Source organism: Anas platyrhynchos, chromosome 36 (genome assembly GCF_047663525.1).
Source record: "Anas platyrhynchos isolate ZD024472 breed Pekin duck chromosome 36, IASCAAS_PekinDuck_T2T, whole genome shotgun sequence".
Classification (NCBI taxonomy): Eukaryota; Metazoa; Chordata; class Aves; order Anseriformes; family Anatidae; genus Anas; species Anas platyrhynchos.
The window spans coordinates 2,969,839-2,988,463 of NC_092624.1; the positions used below are offsets into that span (position 1 = coordinate 2,969,839).

The following is an 18,625-nucleotide window of genomic DNA, read 5'->3' on the forward strand; positions in this document are numbered from 1 at the left end:
CCCCAAAACACGTCCAAAACAACCCTCCAAAAAAAGGCATCACCAACAAAACTGGAAGAAAATTCCCCAAAACCATACATCCATTCCAAAACCACCCGAAACCTACCTGATGTTCTCCCAATCCCAAAGGCCACTCCTAACCACCAGAAAACCCATTAGGAACTCAACAAAACGCAACGGAAACTCCAAAACACGTCAAAAACACCCCAAAAGCGAACCGGATCAGAAGAAAAAACATGATTTAACGCCCAAAATAACCTTAAACCTACCTGATGTTCTCCTAAATGTACAATCCACTCCCAACCACCAGAAAAACCAAGGGAAACCCAACGAAACCCAACGGACACCCCAAAACACGTCAAAAACACTCCAAAGAAGAACTAAATGTGAAGAAAAGAAAAAAGCAAAAAACATGAATTTCCCCCCAAAACCATCCTAAACTCACCTGATCTTCTCCAAATCCCACATTTCACTCCCATTCACCATAATGACCAACAAGAACCTTACTAAACACAATGAAGACCCCAAAACACCTCAAAACCACCCCCAAATAACCCAGATCTGCAAAAAATAACAAAATGCCATGATTTCAACCCAAAAAGCCCTAAAATCTACCTGATGTTCTCCAAAACCCACAATCCACTCCTATTTAATATACTGACCAACAAGAACCCAACAAAACCCAACGGAGACCCCAAAACACGTCAAAAACACCCCAAACAAGAATGGGATCACACCAAAAAACTGGAAGAAAGACCCCCAAAACCATAGATCCACACCAAAACAACACTAAACATACCTGATGTTCTCCAAAACCCACATTTTACCCTTTTCCACCATGATGACCACGGAAAACCCAACGAAACAAAATGGAGACCCCAAAACACGTCATAAACACCCCAAACAAGAACAGGATCACCCCAAAAAAAGAGAAGAAAACCCCAAATACCATAAATACACCCTAAAAGTCCCCCTAAACCTACCTGATGTTCTCCAAAACCCACAATTTACTCTTTTCCACCATGATGACCACGGAAAACCCAACGAAATCCAACGGAGACAGCAAAACACGTCAAAAACACCCCCCCAAAAAAGGCATCACCAACAAAACTGGAAGAAAATTCCCCAAAACCATAGATCCATTCCAAAACCACCTGAAACCTACCTGATGTTCTCCAAATCCCAAAGGCCACTCCCAACCACCAGAAAACCCATTAGGAACTCAACAAAACGCAACAGAAACCCCAAAACACGTCAAAAACACCCCTAACAAGAACAGGATCACCCCAAAAAAACAGAAGAAAACCCCAAATACCACGAATACACCCCAAAAGTCCCCCTAAACCTACCTGAAGTTCTCCAAAACCCACAATTTACCCTTTTCCACCATGATGACCACGGAAAACCCAACGAAATCCAACGGAGACCCCAAAACACTTCAAAAACACCCCAAAAGCAAACCGGATCAGAAGAAAAAACATGATTTAACGCCCAAAATAACCTTAAACCTACCTGATGGTCTCCTAAATGTACAATCCACTCCCAACCACCAGAAAAACCAAGGGAAACCCAACGAAAACCAACGGACACCCCAAAACACATCAAAAACACCCCAAAGAAGAACTAAATGTGAAGAAAAATAAAAGCAAAAAACATGAATTTCCCCCCAAAACCACCCTAAACTCACCTGATCTTCTCCAAATCCCACATTTCACTCCCATTCACCATAATGACCAACAAGAACCTTACTAAACACAATGAAGACCCCAAAATACCTCAAAACCACCCCCGAATCAACCCAGATTAGCAAAAAAAAAAAAACAAAATGCCATGATTTCAGCCCAAAAGGCCCTAAAATCTACCTGACGTTCTCCAAAACCCACAATCCACTCCTATTTAATATACTGACCAACAAGAACCCAACAAAACCCAACGGAGACCCCAAAACACGTCAAAAACACTCCAATAAAGAACAGGATCACCCCCCAAAAAAAACAGAAGAAAAGCCCCAAAACCATGAATCCACCCCAAAATTCCCCCTAAACCTACCTGATGTTCTCCAAAATTCACAATCCACTCCCATCCTCTACAAAACCAAATGGAAACCCAACGAAACCCAACAAAGTCCCCAAAGCACCTCAAAACCGCCCCAAAATCTACCCTAATCCTCAAAAAAAAAAACAAAAAGGGGGATTTCACCCCAAAAGAGCCCCCCAACAGCATGTGCTCGGCCAGCAAACCCTCGTCATGGGCCATGCGGGAGGCGATGCGCAGATAAAGAACGGGATCCGAAGAAAAAATATAAACAAAAAAGCATGAATCCACCCCAAAACCACCTCCAAATCAACCCAGATCCTCAAAAAAAAAACAAAACCCCCTGATTTCACCCCAAAAGAGCCCCCCACCAGCATGTGCTCGGCCAGCCAGCCCTCATCGCGGGCCATGCAGGAGGCCATGAGCAGGGTGAAGCACTTCTTGCCCAGCAGCGAGTTGCCCCTGTAGCCGCTTCCGAAGGACGCGATGCGGCGCTTGGCGGAGACGTGGGCCTCCAGGGTGCCCTCGGGGTCGCAGGCCACCCGTTCACCAGGGGCTCAGTGAAAAAAAATAACATTTTTTGGGGTGAATTTAAGGGTTTTGGGGGGTTTTGGGTTTTTTTTGGCTTTTTTTTGGCTTTTTTTGGCAAGCTACTTGCTTGCTTTGGGTGTTTCTTGGGTGTTTTTGCATCGTCTTGGGCATTTCTTGGGCATTTTTTGGGCGATTTTGCGTGTTTTGGGGCATTTCTTGAGCGCTTTTGTGTGGTTTTGGGTGTTTCTTGGGCGTTTCTTGGGTGTTTTGCGTGGTTTCGGGCATTTTTGCGATTTTTTGCGTGTTTTGGGGATTTTCTTGGGTGTTTTTGCATGTTTTTGGGCGTTTCTTGGGTCTTTTTGTGCATTTTGGGGCGTTTCCTGAGCATTTTTGCATGTTTTTGGGCGTTTCTTGGGCTTTTTTGCGTATTTTTGGGTGCGTTTTTGCATGTGTTTTGGTGTTTTGGGGTGTTTTTTGGCATTTCTTGGGCTTTTTTGCACGTTTCTTGGACGTTTTTGTGCTTTTCTTGGGTGTTTTTGGGCATTTCTTGGGCGTTTCTGCACATTTTGGGGTGTTTTTGCATGTTTATTGGGCGTTTCATGGGTGTTTTGGGGCGTTTCTTGGGCGTTTTTGAGCATTTATGGCTATTTTTGGGGCGTCTGCGCGTTTTTGGGCATTTCTTGGGTGTTTTTGGGCGTTTTTGGGCATTGCTTGGGCGTTTTTGCATGTTTTTGCACGTTTCTTGGGCAGTTTTGCACGTTTCTTTGGCGTTTCTTGGGTGTTTTTTTCTGTTTTGGGGTATTCTGGGGGCATTTTGTGGGTTTTTGGGCTCACCTCGCAGCGGCAGAGGCCGGCCGACGGAATGGAGACAGTGGACAAAGTCCCCGGTGGCCAGCGAGGGGAAGATCTGGTGGTCCACGCGGGTCATGATGCGCATGGAGGCCATGACGTAGGGCGAGTCGGTGAGCTGCACGCCCACCTTGGCCAGGGGTGATGAGGGGGGGGCCCATGTTGAAGGGGATGATGTACATGGTGCGGCCTGGGGGACCCCAAAAAAAGGGTTGGAGACCCCAAAAAGGAGACCCCAAAAAGGGTTGGAGACCCCAAAGAATGGTTGAAGACCCCAAATAGGGTGAGGAAGGAGACCCTAAAAAGGAGACCCCAAAAAGGGTGAGGAAGACCCCCAAAAAAAGTTGGAGAAGAAGACCCCAAAAAAGGTTGAGTTGAAGACCCCAAAAAGGGTTGGAGAAGACCCCAAAAAGGGTGAGGAAGGAGACCCTAAAAAAAAGTTGAAGAAGACGACCCCAAAGAGGTTGAGGAAGGAGACCCTAAAAACAGTTGAAGAAGACCCCCAACAAAGGGTTGAGGAAGGAGACGTGAAGACCCCAAAAAGGGTGAGGAAGACCCCAAAAAGGGTTGGAGACCCCAAAGAAGGTTGGAGAAGACCCCAAAAAGGAGAGCCCAAAAAGGTTGAAGACAACCCCAAAAAAAGGTTGTAAAAGTGAGATGTGGAGACCCCAAAAAGGGTTAAGAAAGACCCCAAAAAAGGTTGGAGAAGACCCCAAAAAGGGTGAGGAAGGAGACCCTAAAAAGGAGACCCCTAAAAGGGTGAAGAAGACTCCAAAAAAAGGTTGAGAAAGGAGGAGATGTGGAGACCCCTAAAAAACATTGAATTGAAGGCATGGAGGCCCCAAAAAGATTGAGGGAGGAGACCCCAAAAAGAAGACCCCAAAAAGGGTTTGAGACCCTAAAATGGGTGAGGAAGACCCCAAAAAAGGTTGGAGAAGACCCCAAAAAAAAGGTTGAAGAAGAAGACCCCAAAAAGGGTTGAGGAAGGAGACATGAAGACCCCAAAAAGGGTGAGGAAGACCCCAAAAAGGGTTGGAGAAGACCCCAAAAAAGGATGAAGAAGACCCCAAAAAAGGTTGAGAGAGGAGACATGAAGACCCCAAAACGGGTTGGAGACCCCATAAAAGGTTAGAGAAGACCCCAAAGAAGGTTGAGTTGAAGACCCCAAAAAGGGTGAGGAAGACCCCAAAAAGGGCTAAGGGAGAAGAAATTGAGACCCCAAAAAGGGGTTGAGGAAGGAGAAAATGTGAAGATCCCAAAAAGGGTGAGTGAGACCCCAAAAAAGGTTGGAGAAGACCCCAAAAAGGAGAGCTCAAAAAAGGTTGAAGAAGACCCCAAAAAAGGATGAAGAAGAGACCCCAAAAAGGAGAGCCTAAAAAGGGTTGAAGAAGAAAACCCCAAAAACGGTTGAGTTGAAGGAGGAGACCTCAAAAAAAAGGTTGAAGAAGACCCTAAAAAAGGGTTGACGGAGAAGACCCCAAAAAAGGTTGAATAAGGAGATGTGGAGAACCCAAAAAGATTTGAGGAAGACCCCAAAAAGGTTGAGGAAGAAAGAATCCTTTTATAGGATTTTGCCCCCTTTTGTATAGGATTTTGCCCCCTTTTTATAGGATTTCTTCCCCGCTCTTTTAGGATTTCTCCCTTCCCTTATAGGATTCCCCTCCCCTTTTTTATAGGATTTTTCCCCCTTCCTTTATAGGATTTCCCCCTTCTTTACAGGATTTCCCCCTTTTCTATAGGATTTCTCCCTATTTTTATAGGATTTTCACTCTCCTTATAGGATTCTCCCCCTCCCTTATAGGATTTCTCCCCTTTTTATAGGATTTTCACCCTTTTTATAGGATTTCTCCACCTTTTTTTATAGGATTTACCCCCTTTTCATAGGATTTTTTCCTTTTTCTATAGGATTTCCCCCTTTTTTATGGGATTTTTTTCCCGTTTTTTTAGGACTTTCTCCCTCCCCATCTTTTTAGGATTTCCCCCCCCCTTTTCATAGGATTTCTCCCCGTTTTGGGGTCTGACCTTCCATGCAGCCCGGGAAGCGCTACTGTAGGGCCTGCTCCAGCTGCTGGGGGCTCATCCAGTTGGGTTCCCCCCTTTTTATAGGATTTGTCCCCATTTTTATAGGATTTTCCCCTTCCTTTATAGGATTTCTCCTCCTTCTTTATAGGATTTTCCCCCTTTTTATAGAATTTCCCCCTCCCCTTCCTTTATAGGGCTCTCCCACCCTCCTTTATAGGATTTTCCCCCTTTTCGATAGGATTTCTCCCTTTTTAATAGGATTTTTTCCTGTTTCTTTTAGGACGTTCTCTCTCCCATTTTTTTTTTACGATTTTTCATCCATTTTTATAGGATTTTTCCCCATTTTTATAGGATTTTTCCCCCTACCTTTATAGGATTTCCCCCTTTTTTATAGGATTTGTCCCCTTTTTATAGGATTTGCCCCTTTTTTATAGGATTTCTCTCCCCTCCCTTATAGAATTTCCCTTCCCTTATAGGATTTCCCCATTTTTATAGGATTTTTCCCCCTTTCTTTATAGGATTTCCCTGGTTTTTATAGGATTTACCCCCTTTTTTGTAGGATTTCCCCCTTTTTTTTTAGGATTTCCCCCTTTTCAATAGGATTTCTCCCCTTTTCTGTAGGATTTCCCCCTTTTTTTTTGTAGGATTTGTCCCCTTTTCTATGGGATTTTTTTCCCGTTTCTTTTAGGACTTTCTCCCTCCCCATTTTTATAGGATTTCTCCCCGTTTTGGGGTCTGACCTTCCATGCAGCCCGGGAAGCGCTGCTGTAGGGCCTGCTCCAGCTGCTGGGGGCTCATCCAGTTGCCCAGCTGCGGGGTCCCGTTTTGGGATCGGGGGGGCACGGCATCCCGCTCCCACTCCGTCACCAGCACCGTGCGGCTCTCCACCCACGCCACATCCCAGGGGTCCGTGCGGGCCAGCCAGCTGTGGGACGGGACACAAAAACCCCAAATCAGACCCCAAAATCCCAAATCAGGGCCCCAAAACCCAAATGGGAACCTGAAAACCCCAAAACCCTAAAGGGAAACCCAAAACCCTAAAGGGAAACCCAAAAACCCCAAAGGGAACCCAAAGACCCCAAAGGGAACCCAAAACCCCAAAGCAGGGCCCAAAACCCCAAATGGGAACCCAAAAACCCCAAATGGGAACCTGAAACCCCAAAACCCTAAAGGGAACCCAAAGACCCCAAATGGGACCCCAAACCCCCAAATGGGAACCCAAAACCCAAATGGGAACCCAAAAACCCTAAAGGGAATCCAAAGGCCCCAAAGGGAACCCTAAAACCCAAATCAGGACCCAAAAACCCCAAAACCCTAAAGGGAATCCAAAAAACCTAAAGGGAACCCGAAGACCCCAAACACCAAAAGGGACCCCAAAGACCCCAAATCAGACCCCAAAACCCAAATGGGAACCCAAAAAACCCCCAAACCCTAAAGGGAACCCAAAAACCCCAAATCAGGGCCCAAAGGGACCCCAAAGACCCCAAATCAGGCCCAAATCCCAAAAGGGACCCCAAAAACCCCAAATCCCAAAAGGGACCCCAAAACCCCAAATCAGGCCCCAAAACCCAAATGAGACCCCAAAGACCCCAACGAGGAACATAAACCCAAAGGGGAGCCCGACCCCAAAAGGAGACCCCAATTTTTATAGGATCACCCCCAAACTTTATAGGATTGCCCCCAAATTTTCATAGGATTTCCCTCAAACGTTTATGGGATTGTACCCAAAATTTTATAGGATTGTCCCCAAAACTTTATAGGATTTCTCCCAAACATTTATAGGATCACCCCCAAACTTTTATAGGATCTTCCCCCAATTTTCATAGGATCGTCCCCAAATTTCCTAATTTCTTCCCCCAAAATTTGTAAGATCACCCCCAAATATTTATAGGATTTCCCCCAAACCTTAAGGGATCATCCTCCAATTTTTGTAAGATCATTACCAAAATTTTATAGGATTTTCCCCCAAACTTTATAGGATTTTCCCCCAATTCTTATAGGATCGCCCGCAAACTTTTATAGTATTTCCCCCAAAACTTTATAGGATTTCTCCCAAACTTTTATAGGATTTTCCCCAAACCTTTATAGGATCATCCCCCAATTTTTGTAGGATCGCTCCCAAACCTTTATAGGATTTCTCCCAAACTTCATAGAATCATCCCCAAAATTTTATAGGATTTTCCCTAAACTTTTATAGGATCTTCCCCAAACCTTTATAGGATTTCCCCTAAATTTTTATAGGATCTTCTCCAGATCATTTATAGGGTTTCCCCAATATATTATAGGATCTTCCCCAAACTTTATAGAAGTTTCTCCCAATTCTTATAAGATTGCCCCAAAAACTTGATGGGATCTTCCCCTAAACTTCATAGGATTTCTCCCAAACCTTTACAGAATCATCCCCAAACTTTAATAGGATTTCCCCCTAATTTTTATAGGATCTTCCCCAAATTTTTATAAGATTTTCCCCCAATTTCTGTAGGATCTTCCCCCAAACTTTATAGGATTTCCCCAATATTTTATAGGATCTTCCCCAAAACTTCATAATATCTCGCCCAAACTTCGTCAGACTTCCCCCAAACCTCCCCGTGCCATCTTTCCCAAATTCCCCCGGATTTTCCCCAAATTTCAGCCCCAAAACTCACCAGTTCTCATACTTGGGGAGGGGCAGCAGTGTCCCGTCCTCCTGCAGCCCCCTGAGCAGCTCCCTTCCCTCCTTCTCGGAGACGTCGCAGAGCCGCAGGGCCCGGGGCTGGCACAGCCTCGCCCCCTCCTCCACGAAAGCGTGTGCCGGGGGCGGCAGCGCTGCCAGGGCCCCCCCGTGCAGCCCCCGCCTGGCATTTTGGGGTGAAAAAGAGAGGAACTGGGGCAAAGGGAGAAAGGATCGAGCCCCTGGGGGTTGCGCAAGGCCTCGCTGTGGCCTTTGGTCCTTGGGATGGTATTTATCTTCCTTCAGCAAAGGCAAAGCTTATGACACTTGTTGGTGTGTATTTCCAGACCCCCAGCTACTGGCACTGTAGTGCATCTCTAATTCTTTGGTACAAAAGGTTCAAAATCTCTTAATGCAAAAATTTTACCAGCACCTTGGAGAAAAAAAAAAAAAAAATCTAAAAATCTTACCAACTTCTATTACAGACCTGCTGAGTGCACCAGAGTTACTCATTTTTATTCAGGCTTTCAGGGGCAACTTCAGTTGGTTTAGCGCTTGGATTGCTATGTTAGCAGATGTCAGTTTAAAAAAAAAGAAAAAGCTTTTGAGGTCCTTTTTAAAATGAGACTGCTTTTTTGGAATTTAGGGCTGCAAGGTATCCTTGGTTTTGCTTTCTTTCCATTCCTTAGACCATATCCATTCAGATTCTGAACAGCGTTCCCGGTCTGTTCAGGAAAATGGAAGGCAACAAGCAAAATGATGAGCTCCTTGGGCAGTCAAAAGAGCTAAATCTGGAGAGTGTTTTGAGTCAAACTTCCATGCTAAGGAGCACCAGTAATTGTTAGAAGTAGATGCAGAGGAACCTGCCTGGCACTGGGTGTGTTTCTGAAGGTGTTAAAGGTCCGAAGTGACGATTCCTATCCATACTAAAGAAGAGAAGGAAACCTTGCACTTAACTACTGTTTTTATTCCCTTTGTCCAGCCGTCAAAAGCAGTAACTAATATGAGAACCCAACTTTTCCTCTCTTTATTTTAGATTTGGGAAAATTCCCTGCCAAAAAAATATTTCCTGGAAAATTCACTAGTGTTTGTGTGAGTAAAAGGTTCCAACCTTTTGTTATTAATTTGTAAGAACTATTTTCATCCACTTTTGTCCAGAAGAGTCAGAAATAATTTGCACAGAAATGTGCAGCGTTTTAATGAAAGGATTCAGAATCACTTTAATTTGAACTTTATCTGGTCTGGTTGCAGGTTTTGTGACATTTAGTGTCTTTAAAAAAAAAAAATCAAAATTTCTGACTTCATATCAGAAAAAAGAAAAAAAAATGCTTGTGGCTAAATAAAATCTGTTGCAGCTCTGTTCATCAAAAAATCATTGGCTGTTAAATTGGACCTAAGTCGTCTTCTCTAACCTTTCATGATCCTGCAGCAGTGGATGATGATGGATATATGGATTAGGGAACAGCACGTGATGGCAAACCTGTGGTATTTGCTACAGCGCAGAAAGAAAAACCAAATTGCTTCCAAAAAATCCAACTAATTCAAAATCCTTGGTATCATGCAGCCATGCCACTGGCAAAGTGAGCATTCCCCTGCCTCTCAAAGCTTGCTGTACCCTTGATCTGCTGTCTTCCTGCTGTTAATCGATTGCAACTCTACGTGTCTGATCAGGGCTACGAGTTGTTCTCGATATGGAGATAATACAACATATACTGTGCACGCTTGTGTGTATAGATATGTTTATCCTGTATGCATGTACATACGTATGCATATTTGTGTGCTGGCCCCCAGATCACTCATGTTACAAAGCATTGGCCTCGAAGGCATACTCATCAAAATCTTTTGTAGAGCCTCCATTTTTTTCTAGTTCCCTCAAAATGAGAGAATTTTTACACGCTCTCTGTGTCAAAAAGGCAAAAATTCTGAGTTTCACTGTCGCTCTTGCTAACTTTCTCTCATTCCCTCCTTGTGTGTGTATAAACACAGATGTGTGTATGCGTATGCACATCTGTGGATTTATACGCACTGGTATGTTTTTTGCTGTACAGGTAATAAAGACGGGGAAAGGTTTTTGTGTTTTCTTAATAGGTGAAGAAATCTTGAAGACCAGAGATTGGAACATACTGAATTTTAAATTAAAAAAAAAAAAAAAAAAAAAAGAAAGAAAAGTTAAATTGTCCGGCTGTGGAAGATGGAGCCTCATTTTTGCAGCCACTTTGAATCACGAGTTCATCTCTAAATGCGCTGGGTTTTTTGTTTTTGTTTTGTTTTGTTTTGTTGGTTTTTATTTTTTTGAAGAGCTAACTAACCCTGGCTGCCTCCAGTCTGAGAGAGCGTTCAAATGGACTTGCTTCCTCTATTAGTTATAAGCTGTTTAAAAGCGCATCCTATGTTTGAATTGTGGATGAGAAGTTCCCTTGGCAAAGTGAGGAGGAAAATTCTTCCTACCCCTTTATTATTAATTCACGGATTCAGTCTTGGTTTGGCCTACAGGAGAAGTTAACTGGAAGTCTTTGAAGATCGATAACTTTGCTGAGGTTGTCCAGGTAGGTGAAATCAAAGACCCACAGTGCCTGGAACGTGCTGTTTAATGCGTCCTAACTGTGTTCTAGAGAAGTTATTTGTAGCTATAGTTGATTATTGACTTGCATGTATCATCAGGTGTTTTTTTAAGGAGTGACTCCGTTTTCAGGCTTCCAGACGTGCTCCAAGTCATATTATTGAGGATGTGGAAGAGAACACTTGCTGACAAAGCTTCTGGCAGCTTTACAGAACTTTAATATTTAGTTAGTTCATGTAACAGCTGATTTCAAGGCTTTGCTCTCTTCGAGAGACTGATAACTTGATTTGATTAACTGAAGAAAGCTGGAAAAATATTCGTTCCTCATTATTTTTCACTTGTTACTTTCTTTAGGGTTACTTTTAAAAAGAAGATTTCACTGATCACAAGCCAGTAGAAGACTTTCAGCCCAAGCAAGGGTGAAGACAGCTCTCTCCAAGAGCAGAGGAAGTCCCTGTGGAGAGAACCCGAGCTTGTTACCAGAACTCGTCGGCATGTCTAAACAAGGAGACGATTGCTACTTCTATTTCTATTCTACCTGTACCAAGGTATGGCTGGCTTTCCTTTGCTTTGCTTTTTTTTTCCCATTTTTTTCAGGAAGGAGTAGATTAGGAGGAGGAAGCACACTGGTCTTTGGTTAACTTGAGAACCAGATAGATTCTGAATTCAGTTGTAACAACATTAGGCAGCAGCATGGCCATTTTTGAGGCTGTACTATATTTTCCTTGTTGGTTTCCTTTTGGTTCCAGGGAGACAAATGTGCCTACCGCCACTGCAAAGCTGCTCTGGGCAATGAGACGGTCTGCAAGCTGTGGCAGGAGGGTCGTTGTTTCAGGAATGTCTGCCGATTCAAACACATGGAAATTGACGTGAGTGCCTAACGATGTGTTCTCAAAATAAATCAACAAAAATATTTTTCAGTGCCGTAGGTGTACTGATTGTGCTTTTGCAGGATAGATTTGTTTGCTTCAAAATCATACTGGTTTCTGTTACCAAGAGACGGGGTGGGAGGAAGCAGAGGAAAATAAAATCAATGCCTTAGGTATGTCTTAGCAAGATATATATTTTTTTTGAATTAGATGCTGACAGTTTTCTCAACAGATGCAGAATAGCTGTTAAATAGACTGCTAAAACCTGCTGGAGCAGGGGGGTAATAAACAGGCTGTTCTATCCTCATGGGAGCAGGCTTGATAATGAACTATCAGGTCTCTTCTGACCCACAGTCCTTCAGATAATGCTGTTCTAGCTGCCTGGGGTAGGAAGTGGGGAAAGTTAAAGGTGCAGAAGAACTAAGTCTCCAAGGAGTAGTTCTAGACAGGGTTAACCTAGGCAATTTCAGATGTCCTTTTTCCCTCTGAATAATCCTAGTATAATCCTAGGTGTATTAGTTTAAGCCACCCTCAACTGATGTCTGAGAGTGCCTGTCTTCTCAAACTGAATGATGACAAATCTAAATGTGCATAGTGGTTACAGCTTATGGAAACTTTGTGAATATGCCCAGAAATACTACACTTAACTGAGAACCTGACCTTTGGAATGATGTTTCAGCACTGTGTTGTGACAGCTGTCATGATCTGGAGCTGTGCATCTCTTTGCAAGCCTCAGGTGCATGTTATCACGAGCTTTTCTTTCTTTCTGTCTTCAGAAAAAGCGCAGTGAGATTCCTTGCTACTGGAAGAACCAGCCGGGAGGCTGTCAGAAAGCCAACTGTGCTTTTCATCATGCAAAGGGACGTTACATCGATGGACAATTCTTACCACCAAGCAAGAGTGAGTTTAGGTCCTTTTTCTGTAAGCGCTGAAGAATTATTTTTGAGCATTACTTAGTGGGTGCCAATCCTGTAGGGGGCATCAGGTAACTGTTCATTTGTGAGTGCAGGAAAAGGTCTGCAGTCATAGGTGTACTGCACCGAGTGTACTGCTGGTGTTTGTTTTCTGCTTTCGTGCTCAGCTTCTCTTTGCTTTGTGTATGTTTGCCTTGCAGTTTGCTTCCTGTTGTTTCATCTTTTGCTGTGTGGTAGGGAGATGTGTTGTTGTTCGAAGGGAAGTCATTGTTCACAGTGTAAGCAGTGATGGGATGGGCAAAAGGAGATACTGAACTCATTGTCTGTGCGGGTTATCTGCCTTTCCTACCATCTCTTTGCATTGTGGTCAAAGTTTTAAACTGCCATATTACCGATAATCCTCGTCTTCCTCTAGCTACACTGCCAAGTCCGCCTGAGTCTGCGGACGATGATTTGAAAGTGGCTCAGATGTCACTGCAGCAAAAGAAACTTTCTGTCCAGTCAAATCACTCTCCACAGCTAAGGGGGTGATGAAAGTGGAAAACTCTGAAAATGTCCCAAGCCCTACACACCCTCCAGTTGTAATCAATGCTGCAGATGATGATGAAGATGATGATGGTGAGCATGTTTTGGTTCTTGGAAGGAATTTGTGCTGTAAACGATTGTGTAAATCTTTGGTTCTTGAAGGAATTTGTGCTGTAAATGAATGTGTTAAATCTTTGGTTCTTGAAGGAATCTGTGCTGTAAATGAATGTATAAATCACAGATGACCTGAGGTCTGACTAGCGATAGGGCAGGCAGTCTGGCCAGGTCACTGGTGGCTTTGTCTGGCAGTCAGTGGACAGAACCTGAAACGTTGGAGGAAAGCTTAGAACCACTCCTGGCTTTAGCTGGTCTTTTGTGTAAAGTTCTATGTGAAACTAGGAAGGAAATTTCTTTTTTCTGTCTGAAGAGCAATGTGTTGTGTAGTAGTTAAAGCTGCAGAGAGAATCTAGAGTCCTAGATGTTTTGTCCTAGTGTATTCTACTTAGGAGTTCATCAGGTCAGCGTAGCTGTTTAAAAACAAACAAACAAAAACAAAACATCAACAAAGTTTTTTATATGAACCATGGGCTGAAGTGTCACTGCATGAGCTACGTAATCATGAACAATCTGGTCTATGCATAACTGAATAGATTTTACCCCTTCAGACCAACTTTCTGAGGAAGGAGAAGAAACTAAAACTCCCGTCCAGCAACCAGCTGCGGAAGGCAAAAATGGATTACGGGTGATTTCCACTCGGAAAGGCAGTTCTCCTACTACTAAACAAGGTATTCCAGCACCTTAGTAGGTGCTGGAATCAGAATACTAAATCAGAAGAACTTGACAGTTAACTCAAAAGCAGTGTGGTGTAAAAACACAACAAAATGTAGGGGTGCTGAATGGACTCAGTTATTTCCATGATCACATTTCTGCCATTAATACCATCACGTGCCCATTGGGTCAGAAAAGTTAACTCCTTTTCTTTACTTTTGGAGAACAAAACAGGGCCACAGCATGGAGTTTTAATGGCTGCACGTGCAGCCTTGCAACCACTGTTGATAAGCCATATCTAACGATAGAGGGATCTAATATCGTGTAAATGGATTAAAATTAAAACTACATTTTTAACCCTGAAGGATGAAAGGAGGGGCAAAATGCCATTGGTTCTATGGCTCTTTCACTTGTGAAGAGTGTTGACAGGCTTTATTCTAAATACTTCAGAAAGTTCCTGAGCGCTAAGAAGCCTGAGGACCTGTTGTCCTCAGTGAGTGCCTCTAAGCCTGTCTCATTAACTGTTTCCTGTTTTCAGAGGGCAATCTGAATTTTGGAATAAAAACACTTGAGGAAATCAAATCGCAGAAGATGAAGGAAAAAAATAAGAGACACGGTGGTGAGTTAATATTCCCTACTTTCTCATCCTGTTCACGGCAGATGATGGTGACTGGGAGCTGCTTGAGGGACAGACTTCCATTTTTAGCTGGGGGCATAAAGCAACCTGATTCTCAGCCAGCTGGTATTCTAAATGGGAGTTCAAAGGGCAACCAGAGGCAAATTAGTCACCTCTCTTATTTACATGCTCTGTTTGCTGTATTTTTGACAGTAACAAATAATTTAAAGTTTTTTGTTCTTTGTGATAGTTTTTTATGTTGGGTAAACTTCCTTATGTTTTGGTTGCTCTGAACAGAAGGTTCTTCAAGATCTTCTCTTCGTCCCGTTGATTCTATGATTTTTCCTGCTCCAGAAAAGGAAAATGTCTGGACAGTGGTGAGAACTGTGACACTGTCTTCCAAGAAAGGTAATAATGAATGCTTTTGTTTTGATTTCATTACTCCTAAACTGGAGGGTTAAGCAATAATTAAAACAATTCACCCATGCTAGCCTTCTGGTGCTGCCTTCTGTTCAAAACGTGCTTTTATGCTTAAAGTCCCTGGTTGTACTGGAAAGATTTGGTGCTCAGGTTAAGTGCAGTGGCAGGAGAAAAAAAAAAATGTCAGTATGCAAATAGGGGGGTAACTGAAAAACAGAAGAGTAACGAGAAGAAAGAGCTGTAGAAAACAGTGCTATATAAGAAGCAATTTCTGAAGCATTAAAGAGGCTGACAGTGGCAGGTGTGGACACAGTATGACAGGAGTTTGTGTATAAATTGTTTAGAGCTGTGCAAATGCCTTTTAAAGGGAAAAAAGTGTGGAAGTACTTTTACTCGTAGACGTTCACCTTAGAAAGGAATATTTCTCAGCATTTGTACCTAATAATATTCTGCTTGCTTATGCAGCTTTGTTCTGCACAAAGTATAGCTGTCAAGCAGACTCAGATTCACTCTCTACTATCTCAGCTGGAATTTGAAGCAAGAACTGAGACTATTAATATTTTTTTTTCTATGTTAATTATAGTTAAAATATGAGTTTATGTGGTTTAGCTGTCAAAACAGTGTCTGACTGGGTTTTTTCGGACATGGGCTAACAGGATAATATTTCTGTTGGCTACTGGTTTCTGTGAAATAGAAAAAAAAATTCCCTTTTGTTTTAGGGGATGAACCTGTGGTTCGACCAGATCTTGCTGATAGACAAGGAAAACGGAAAACCTCCGTGGGTAAGAACTTGTTATGAGCTGTTACGTAGGTGCTGCCTTCTATATATGACTGCATTAAAGAGTATTTTTGATGTATGAAAGGAAAATACATTGCAGTGGAGATCTGTGTTGACTGCAGAAATGGCAAAAAAAAATAAAATAATAACAATTTAGCAGCTGAAAGGCAATTCTATGAAAATATGCTTGAAAAATAGAAGCTTATTGTTGACTGTTCTCAAACCTTCCTGCAAAGTTCTTACAATATTCCTTGTTTTCTCTGAAGATGATGTAAGTACCCTTCTAGTGAAGCGCAGCCTTGCTGAAAGGCTGGGGAAGAAGGTAGAGGCTCCGGGAAATGCTGACAAAGCACCCAAGAGAGATACAGGTACTAAATGGGCATCTGGATTGGATTCCTGGGTTTTGTATTTAGTCTTTCTGTTTGTCCTTTTCCAGTGATGTTTCTTTTTGCATGTTGGCTGAGGTCTTAATCACTGGGATTCAAAGTTCCCTTTCCTGTCTTGTTTTGCAATGTGAACCTGAAGTTGACATTATGCAGCCTCCCTAATTCATTCTTTTTCTGTTTTGCAGTTCAAGTTCCCAAGTCTCTGAAGGACAGGCTGGGATTACCTCCTAAACAGACCAGTACTGAGAGAGGTAACAGCTAGATATTAAATATACTTTCTCCTCCTTCCTTTCCATGAACTTGTACTGCTTTCATCCATCCCTAAAAACTAATTGAAATGAAAACAAAGAACTGACGCCTCTTGCTTGAGTGCTGAAGCTCTTCTGACAGCCACTATCAGAAATCTGGCTCTAGGTGTGTGTTTATTTTCTACTTGTGCCTTGTCAAGGTTTTTATCTACTTCTGTGAACCGTTACGTACAATTAGAATAGAACCACTGCCAGGAGCAGGAATTTGAAATGCAGTCTGAAAAAGTAATAAAGTAAAGCAGCATTTCTGTGTAGCAGTTCTCTCTGGATAGGGCTGGTCTTCAAAATACAAGTGGCTCAGAGGAGGAGGAGAATGTTGTTCTAAGGATATTGTTCTAAGATGCATTATTGGGAACACTCAAGATTAGTTTTCCTTAGTGCTCTGACAAATTTTGGAGACTTAAAATATTGCTGGACTCTCTTTAAATGTTGGTGCTTCTCCTCATTTCTTGATGATGACAGGGAAGGCTGCTAAGCCGATGGGAGAGATCCATGTGAAAACACTGGAGGAAATCCGTCGTGAGAAAGCTCTTCAGAGACGCGAAACTCAAGCCAAAGCCAAGGCTGAAGGGCATGGTAAAACTGAAGATTCCAGCGCAGGGGCAAGACCTGCTCATGCAGGTCGCATCAAAACTTTCTCTGAAGCCTTGTCTGAAAAAAAGAATAATCGCTTGGTAGAAGAGAAGAAAAAAGCAGGAGAATCCCATACCAAGAGCAAAATTCAGGGTGAGTCCAAGAAGGAGCTCCCTCTGTCCGGGCCCAGCAAAGGGCAGGCGAAGGAGCCGGCAGGAAAAGTCAAGCCAGAAGGAGAAGTGCGTGTTAAAACCTTGGAAGAAATAAAGCGTGAGAAAGCTCTGCGGATGCAGCAGAGTGAAGGAAATGTGCCAGCTCCCTCAGCACAACCCGGACCTGCCCCAGCAGAGCAGAAATCTTTATGGAGCACAAAACTAACAGGTAATAAGATGCTTTAATGCCTGCCCCAGTGAGGTGCTTCCCATATTGAGCAAGTTCAGTTTGCTCAGGATCTGCTTCATGGATAAATGCTGAATGGATTGCACATTGTAGCCTTTCTCTTTCATGGGACAAAAGGAAATAAATGCACAAAGGAAACAAGTACCCAGCTTTCTTTATTTCTGCCATTGACAAAACTTTTTTTTGTCTTTTTTTAAAGCACCTGAAAAAGAAGAAAAGAAGGCAGTGGAATTGAACCGGCCTTTTCCTAAACTTTCCTCTGTACCTGATGCACAGGTGAGTCCTCTGTGAAGACACACATACATTCGTACAGTTTCTGATAATTCTGACAAGTTTTGTTACTCACCGTGTGCCACCCTCTTGAGTGTGTTCGTACCCTTCAGCACCTGGTAGGAGCTGCAGTGCAGTCTAAATCCTATGGCCAGCAGCATTTCCAGACAACTCTGTAATCCTCAAACTTGGAACCAGTCTGTTTATACCACAGCAACAAAGGAACCCTGTTAGCACCAGCTGAAATCTACACAGTTAACGTGGAGGGAATTCTTTTTGTTCTTACTGACTTGATCTGTCAGACATGAAGGATTTAATACAGAAGGCCAGAGTTCTGTGTTCAAGGAAATCAATCTGTCAGTGTAGGGGAACTTGTATGACTTTCTACTACTTAAAAAGAATGTGATAAATAGATGTACAGCAGAACACCCTAGCTGTTTAAAGAAGCTTGACATAGTGGATATTGCAGATATGTGAGCCTGTGTCCATTGTAAAGCATGGCTCTTGTTACAGGCAGAATTTTATGGGAAAAAAAACAAACAAACAAAAAAAAACACAACAGTAACCTGAACGATATTAATATGCTGTTCCACATCAAGACCATTTTGGAGGGATTGCTGATCAGATTTTCTTAACGAAATCTCCACGGAATTTTTTTTTTTTTTTTTTTTGTCCTATTCATGCACTACTTTTCTTTCTTTCTAGCCCACTCAGCAGAGTGGAACTCGTAAATGTCCAGAGAAGAGCTTTGAAGAGAGATGGTGGGAGAAGTGGCAACAGAGAGAACAAGAGAACCTTCAGAAGGAGGAAGCTGCTGTCAAATCTACTGCTGGCTTCTTTAATACTGAACCAGCAGGGAAAGTGGCAGCTCAATTTCAGAGTCAGGAAGCTAAAAGTAAGTGTTGAAGATTAAGAGTTACTTAGGTTGTCTTCTGAAATACAGACAGAAGATGAAAATTCTCATGCTGTACCTCTGGCTGGGTGCATTTTGCCACGCAATGCTACAAAGCGAAGTGTGTACTTTCTTTTTCTTAGTTTGTTTCTTTTCCTGCCAGCCAGATGTTACGTAAGGAACGGGAGACTAGAAAATGACACTACAAATTTGGACTTTGTAGAACAACTTAACTGTGGGACATCACTGCAACGGAGAGGA

The 18,625-nt window shown here is 42.9% G+C and overlaps 1 protein-coding gene and 1 pseudogene across 1 annotated transcript; one reads left to right on the forward strand and one right to left on the reverse strand.

The window, feature by feature from the left end:
• Nucleotides 1–2,161: 2,161 nt before the first annotated feature.
• LOC140000973 (phosphoenolpyruvate carboxykinase [GTP], mitochondrial-like) lies at nucleotides 2,162–11,142 on the reverse strand. The gene is given in 8 exon segments (XM_072032087.1): nucleotides 2,162–2,167; nucleotides 2,406–2,579; nucleotides 3,386–3,568; nucleotides 3,570–3,604; nucleotides 6,177–6,361; nucleotides 8,082–8,270; nucleotides 9,892–9,949; nucleotides 11,127–11,142. Coding segments are annotated over 8 exon segments (846 nt in total).
• Nucleotides 10,264–18,255, forward strand: LOC113841566 (zinc finger CCCH domain-containing protein 11A-like; annotated as a pseudogene).
• Nucleotides 18,256–18,625: the final 370 nt, after the last annotated feature.